The sequence below is a fragment of the Pinus tabuliformis genome, chromosome 7 (assembly GCF_031772625.1).
Source record: "Pinus tabuliformis cultivar Carrire ecotype Pingquan chromosome 7, CPIR1, whole genome shotgun sequence".
Taxonomy (NCBI): Eukaryota; Viridiplantae; Streptophyta; class Pinopsida; order Pinales; family Pinaceae; genus Pinus; species Pinus tabuliformis.
The window spans coordinates 660,284,699-660,292,651 of NC_142293.1; the positions used below are offsets into that span (position 1 = coordinate 660,284,699).

Genomic DNA, 7,953 nt, shown 5'->3' on the forward strand with positions numbered 1-7,953 from the left:
CCCCGGCTACCCCTCTTGCGTCATCCGGGCCAAAGCCCTCTGGATGTTTTGGCACACCTGTGATAAATTCTAGCGCTCCGGGGTCCTCCTCGGCGGGCATTACAAATCCCCTCTCTGAACACCCATCCGCCCCGCGAACAAAGAAGCCGAAGGCAAGATGTGTTAGGGCTATCAGGAAGGACACCACCGTTACTTTTGGGAATTCGACAAGCTTCGAAGAGACCATGGCGCTCGCCTGTACCGTCTTGGTGGGTCACGTGCGTGGGCGCACATTCTCGGTTGATCGTTTGATTCGATGGGTGAAGGAAATCTGGGGCTCTATGCTTCCAAAGCTCCCAGAGGTTGAGGTACTCCCACGGGGATGGTTTACACTCCAGTTTGCGAACGAAGATCACACGAACATCGTACTTGAGAACTATTGGCACATAGAAACAGCTCCTGTACTCCTAAAACGTTGGACCCCACTATTTGACCCTGAAAGGGAGCAGATCGCTGCTGGACCTCTATGGGTAAGGTTGCCTGGACTCCCTAGGCAATATTGGAATGAGGAGGCGTTCATCAAAATTGGAAACGCTCTGGGGACATACCTGGATCATGACCGCTCATACATAGACACTCGGCGAAGAACTTTGGCTCGCATCCTGGTACATCTTGACACCAGGGAAGGATTGGAGGAGGACATCACCCTGCAATGGGGAAGGCACAAGCGCATCCAGATTCTGGACTACGAGGGTGTCCCATTTCGGTACAATAGATGCCACCAAGTAGGGCATCTCTATAAGGATTGCCCTCTCAACAATCGTGGGATCAGTCCTCCAAAGCATACTCCTATTGTTTCTCGAAGATCGGCGCCACAGATCTCCCCGCCTCAGATGGCTTCATCAGCACCACAGGGAGGGCTTCAACATCCACCGTCTTCTGCAAAGGGCACAACCTCTCCTCCCATGACAAGGACAAGGGCAGCTGCGGCAGCTTATCAGAAATCGGGTACTGACTTACCTCCCTTATCTCATTCTCTTTCCTTTACATCTGATTGCATTCACTCTATCTCTGTATCTAAGGCTCAATGCTCAATTCCGCCGCCCCCTCCTACTAATGCCGCTATCCCCCCATCCCTTACCCTTGATCGCTCCCTGTCCCCATCTCGCCCTAATGTGCCTCTTTCTGGATCAAATCCGCCTCACCATTATTCTCTCCGGCCCCGTCCCTCTCAATCTGTATCTGAGGGTACCTCGGGGTTGTGCATTATTCCCCCTGAACCTGGTCACACCTCAACCAGGGGTCGCAAATCCAATTTGAATAAAGCCATTAGGCGTGCTGGGGCTGAAGTTGCTTCGGGACGTCAATCCACCATTGTCGGGGCCCTTAGAGCTACAAACCCCCCTCGGAGGGTTCCCCCATGAAGTGTCTCTCATTCAACTACAGGGGTCTAGCTAGCACCCCGAAAAAGCTAGCCCTAAAACGACTTTTTCAGGTCGAAAATCCTGACATCATCCTCCTGCAAGAAACCCTGGGTTCTGCAGAAGCCATATCTCTTGCCTTGAAATCGATTGCGCCAAAGTGGCAATACATAGGGTCGGATGCTATGGGCCGTTCGGGTGGTTTGGCCATTGGACTTAACCCTCTCTCCATCAGATTGGACTCCTCATGGGGCGGACCAGGATATTTGGGTGCTGACATTTTTTCAAAAGACCTTGGGATGCCACTGCGCATCATCAATATTTATGGTCCTTGTCAGCAGAGGGAAGGATTCTGGCGTACCCTCCTTGATCGTTCTTTGCTGCAAGAGGAAAACCTGATCATTGGAGGCGACCTAAACTTCTCCTTGGAATATGGTGAATCATGGGGCTCATCTGCTCAATCAGATCCCATATCAGACTTCATGAGGAATCTGCTTGAACAACACGATCTCATCGACATCCCTATGCAACACCCTCTTCCCACTTGGAGGAACCGAAGGATCGGATCAGCAGCCTTGGCCCGTCGGCTCGATCGTTATCTGATCAAGGGACCGTTGCTCCGCAATCTCCATCACTATAAACAGTGGGTAGTTTCGGGGGGAATCTCGGATCACTCTCCCATCATGATGGAAATTCTGGGCCCTCTCCCTAAACCAAAAGCTCCTTTTAAATTCAACCATCATTGGTTACAGGACCCTGGTTTCTCTAAGCTGGTCAATGACTTCTGGGCAGCTCACCCTATTGACAGAGAACCCTCTTTGGCTAGGGGATTTGTAAAAAATTTGACGGAACTCAAGCATATTGTGATTGAATGGGCCAAGAGGAAAAAGGCAAGGGAAGATGAACTGCTCACCTCGATAGAAGCAGACATACACGCTCTGTTGGATGAACAAAACCTGGGCTTTATCTCTGTGGAAAGCAAGCATAGGCTGGTTGATCTAGAAGAGCAGAAGTCCAACATTCTCAGACTCAGAGAAGAATCGATCAGGCTGAGGAGTAGAGCTACTTGGCTCAAGGCTGGGGATGAAAACTCCAGATTCTTCCATAATTTTGCAAATGGGAGGAGGGTTGCAAATACCATCTGGAACCTCCCCTATCCGGATGGGGGTCTGGCAGACTCATTCAACAAGCTCTCTAGCCTGGGTACCTCCTATTTCAAAGGCATCTTCAAATGCCCTGAGGGCTCCAACCTGGCTGAAATCTTCCGTGTTGCTTCCCATTTCCCGAGGTTCGTTAACAATGAAGACTTGGAGGATCTTAATGCACCTGTCTCCATGAATGAATTGGAGAATACCATTAAATGGTTTCAGAAGGAAAAGAGCTCGGGCCCTGATGGATGGACCATTGAATTCTACCTGGCCTTTTTTGACATCTTGGGTGAGGACATTTTAAGGGTGGTAGAGGAGAGCAGAACCTCAGGTCAGATCTATCATGCTATAAATTCTACCTTCATTGCACTTATTCCCAAGTCCGACTCTCCATCATCCTTTGCTGACTTTCGTCCCATTTCGCTATGCAATGTACTCTACAAGATCATATCCAAGATCATAGCCAACAGGATCAGACCCATCCTTTCCAATCACATTGCTCCTCAGCAATTTGCTTTCTTGGAAAACAGGCAGATTCATGAAGCCATTGGCTCTGCCCAGGAAGCCATTCACTCTATCTGGACCAAGCACCTCAAGAGTATTCTTCTCAAAATCGATCTCTCAAAGGATTTCGATAGAGTCAGCTGGCTTTACATCAAAATGATTCTCATTCACCTGGGCTTTCCACACCAGCTTATCACTTGGATTATGGCATGCATTACCACTCCTACTTATAGTATTCTGATAAATGGTGCTGCATCCCATTTCTTCCACTCTGAAAGGGGACTTCGTCAGGGATGTCCCCTTTCCCCCCTCTTGTTCCTATTGGTCACAGAAGCGCTCAGTCGTCTCATCATTGATGCAAAGAGGGAAGGAACTATCCGGGGCCTAAAGATCTCAGAAGCCTGCTTCCTAACTCACCTTCTATTCGTGGACGATGTCCTTATACTTCTCGATGGAAGTATTCGGGATACCTCAACTTTCAACAGAATCCTTAACCTTTTTTCACATGCCACGGGCATGGTGGTCAACCATGAGAAGTCTTCCATCACTATGGTTGGTACATCTGTAGCTGAATCTCAATCGGCTATGCAGGCTTTTCCATTTATCACACAACCTCTGGATCGAGGTCCTAAATACCTTGGATATTGGCTAAAGCCTACAAACCAAAAAATTGCCGACTGGGTATGGCTTGTCACCAAGATTGAAAAGAAAATAACATGTTGGTACTTCAGATATCTATCCAGAGTAGGCAGATTAACTCTGATCAAATCAGTGCTGGAAGCATCTCCCGTATTTTGGATGGCTTTAGCATGGATTCCCCGAAACATTCTCTCAAAGATTCAGAGACTCTGCAACAGATATTTGTGGGCTGGAAAGGAAGAGAAGCGCACCTTTGCTTGGATCTCCTGGAATAAGATTGCCCTCCCCAAGAAGTGGGGGGGCTGGGGACTAAAGGACCTGGCATCCTTTGCAAAAGCCCTCGCTGCTAAAATGGGTTGGGCATTGCTGACTTCCCACAGTTTATGGACAGAGATTGTATACCATAAGTACATCTGGCCTCTCGACATCATCGATTGGGCCAGACTCCCAAGCTGGAACAGAACGGGCATCTCTTCCATTTGGAAAGCCCTCCTACACTCCCTCCCCCTCCTCAGGAGCAACATCATATGGCGTATAAAAAGTGGGAACAGAGCACGCATCGGAATGGATCCATGGAGTGGATGTGGAGGAAGACACAGACTTCACACAGACCTGATTGCCCTCCTAAACTCCCGTGGCATTAGAGTGCTTGCGCAGATCGCTGACCATGAAGGCTCGGACATATTGCATCAGGCTTGGAAATCTGGCACACAGTTGGACATCCCGATCAGATGGCACGAACCATGGAAAGCATACTGTGATGCCCTCTCAGAATCCCATATCAGAATTGTGGAAGGACCGGATGAACTCATCTGGCAGATTGCTGATAGTGGGGTTTACTCTCCTCGTGAGGGATACAAAGTCATTATTTCTCACAGAAAGCCGGAGGTGCTTGATAGATGGTGGCACCAGATTTGGAAGCTTAGTGCATCGCCCAGGTCTAAGTTATTTACTTGGTGTGTCCTTCGAAACCGCATTCCCACTGACGAACACCTCAAGCGCAGGGCGGTATCCGGTCCTTCGCGTTGTGTGCTGTGCAAAGCAGACACAGAGACCACCGAACACCTATTCTTAAGATGCCCCATTGTAAAACAATTATGGCATCATATCAAACATCACATTCAGTTCTCGGGCGATTGGTCTGGTACAGACCTTATCAACGCGTGGATGGATTGGGGGAACAGACACAGTGGTTCGAAATCTGTAAACCTTCCGATCATAGTAATTTGGTCTATATGGAAGACTAGGAACAGAATGATATTCGATGGATGGGAGCCTAGATGGACTCTCGTTGAAGCTGGTATCATTACAGCATATAACGAACTACCGAATCCCCCTCCTCCAAAACAGCGTCGGCCGTCCCCTCCTCCCAATATAGACATGAGCTCACCATGGGCTTACTTCGATGGGGCTGCAAACGAACATGGCTGTGGAGGGGGCATCATTATACACAAATCCTTGAGGCACTTCTATCACATCAAAGTAGGACTGGGGGCTGGCACAAACAATTACTCTGAGCTCATATCTCTCCGCCATTTACTTCATTTCGCACTCAGCCATCATTGCACCAGCATCAACATCTACGGAGATTCTCAGATTGTAGTAAATTGGGTCAATAGAGTTACCACATGTCACTCACACACTCTCAACATACTGCTTGATGAAGTCTTTATACTAAAGGATGCTTTTAACTCATTTCACATATCTCATATATACAGAGAACATAACCAGACTGCTGACAAGCTTTCCAAGGAGGCCGCGGTGATGGAAAATGGCTTATGGGAAATCACTGAATATTTGGATCAGCAGGAGCAGAAATACTTCCACCGGCCTTATATAGACCCGTCATATCCTACTGCGGGTCTACAGGCGACATAACAATCAGTCTTTTTTGTTTTTTGACTGCACAATATGATATATATGTAAATAGATCGAGGTTTGCCTAAAAATGGCACCTTTTTTGCACAATTTTTGTAAATGTAACAGACAGATATACAGCACTGATCTGCAATATCTTGAAAATGTACTGAACAGTTTTGGCATATGCGACAAAGCATCTACATATGTAATCTTTCATATTTATAATGAAATATTACGGATTTTTCCAGTGGAAAAAAAAAAATATATATATATATATTAAAAAAATACATTATAATTTATTCCTTTTTAAAAATTTATATTTTTTTTGAAATTTTAATGAAGAATAGAAATATCAATTTTTATCTTTTAAAACTACAATAAAGAAATTTTTTTCGCAAATTTAGTAAGATTCTATTATCAAGAAAGCATGAATACATAGTTGTTTCTCTTGTCTAAGCTAGTTTTCCACTAGGGAAAGAAGACCAATGTTGTAACATGTTGATGCCTTTAAAATCGTTGCAACAACATTGGGGGATAACCACCCGGTCTGGCCCTTACTATTGTTCCTTTTCCATTTGATATGGTGGCTCTGACTAGATAATATGGGACCAGTTTCCCTATAAAGATGTGTTTAAGATGAGTGGGTGTTTAAAATATGTGAAAGTATGATAGATGGGTTGAATGATAATACTTCTATATATATATATATATAACCCGGGTAACTCAATATCTATGTGATTTATGATGACTTCAGGTAATCAATCACTAATAAAGATTAATCAATCAATTTACAGAAGTGAAGCATGAACAATGATTACTTCAAACAAAGTAATATAAAATAGATCGCATATCATAATAACATTAATTGCCAGCATACATGTTCAAGATATCAATTCCAGAATTACTCAGAAGTGATATAAATGTAGAATTGAATGGACAGTCACATATACAACAATATTGAATCAAAAGACTGTTAAATTGCCTAACATGAAACAAAATGACATAGATATAAGTACCATATGTATTTGAACGTGCTACTGAAGTAACAGTTTGGTTCGTTCCTTTTTATTTCTGAAAACTCCAAAAAAGATACAGAAATGCAAGTCCTTTTGAAGTCTGCTTACACAAAAAAGTTTGAACCTTGATCCTTGCTCTCTACAAAAAATAAATTAAGAAGTGCAAAAGTGCTCTCTTCTTCAATCCAATTTTTAATACAAATTCAGGACCCTTTTTCAAATGACATTAAAGGGTATTTATAGTGAAAATAAAAACAAACTGTTCGTAAAAGATGCTTGGAGTGGTTGTAACAGCCTCTCTAAAAATATGGGATTTCATGACAAAAATAGAATTGCAAATAACTTCAAAAGATGCATTGCATCTATCATTCCTCTTGTGGCTTTAGTTGACAAATCTCGAGCATCGTTTGGACTTCCAGTGGATGACTCATCCTGGCATGCAATTGACCTATGTACACCGCATCCAAGAGTTCGGGTATCATGCGATCGACTGCATCCACAAGACATTTGACTGTCATTTGTTGGCTATGCAGTTTGACCAAATAGATCCAATGTGTATCCCAATTGAGGCCTTTTAATTTTTTGAGTTTTTCTTCTCTGGTGTTCGAATCTTGCTTCCATTGTTTTTCCAATGCTTTTACCTTAGGAATATTTTCAGGAGTGCACTCAAAAATTAAGTTGGTGCTGTGTAAATTATCATTTATCAATTCAATGACATTATTTATTACTACCCTGGCCCTTGAATTTTCTCTTTCTGCTTTGATCAGCTATGTCTCCCATTCTGAGAACAATATCTCTTTATGAGATTCTTCAATCACTAGTAATTTAGTAGCCCTTCCATTTTTTTTGTGTTTTTCCAAGAGATATAATCTGTAATATTGTCATCTACTTCCTTGAATTCCAATGTGGAATTGACTACTTGATCTACCAACGTGTTGGTTTTGATGCAAAATGGATGAATGAGGGATATCTTTTGGCAGAGTTGGGTTAGTTGTTGAGATAAAAAATTATTTATTGCTAGGGCTTCCTTTATAAACTCTTCAACTTTAGGATTTTCTTTGAACTGCTCTATCGAGAGATGTAGCTACCTTATTTTCTCATCCTCAGCTTTAATCTTCTCATGATGTGCCAATTTTAGTTGTTCAAACTCCTGGGATATCTATTGTTGTCTTTCAATTGCCTGCTGATTAATCCTCTGTTTCTCAGCCTTTAGCTAATCTTCAAGTTGTTTAATATTTTGATATTTTTCCTTGATCAATAGATTAACTTCAGTTTCTTTATCGATCGTGGCAGCTGTGTATGCACCTATGAACTGAGATAATTTAGTCAAGTCTTTGGAGGGATCAACTTCTGAATCTTTCCAAATGACATTCACGTATTCATCTT

General features: G+C 43.6%; 1 protein-coding gene across 1 annotated transcript; it reads left to right on the forward strand.

Annotated features, from left to right (window-relative positions):
• The first annotated feature begins 1,399 nt into the window (after nt 1-1,399).
• Nucleotides 1,400-5,569, forward strand: LOC149249175 (uncharacterized). The gene is made up of 2 exons (XM_089452202.1): nt 1,400-2,688; nt 3,286-5,569. The coding sequence occupies exons 1-2, from the start codon at nt 1,400-1,402 to the stop codon at nt 5,567-5,569; spliced, it is 3,573 nt and encodes a 1,190-aa protein (XP_089308328.1).
• Nucleotides 5,570-7,953: the final 2,384 nt, after the last annotated feature.

Coding starts and splice junctions, on each gene's coding strand:
- LOC149249175 (XM_089452202.1), top strand. CDS start 1,400: ATGAAGTGTCTCTCATTCAACTACAGGGGTCTAGCTAGCACCCCGAAA. Junction 2,689..3,285: donor GTTGCTTCCCATTTCCCGAG/GTTCGTTAACAA, acceptor TCCTACTTATAG/TATTCTGATAAATGGTGCTG.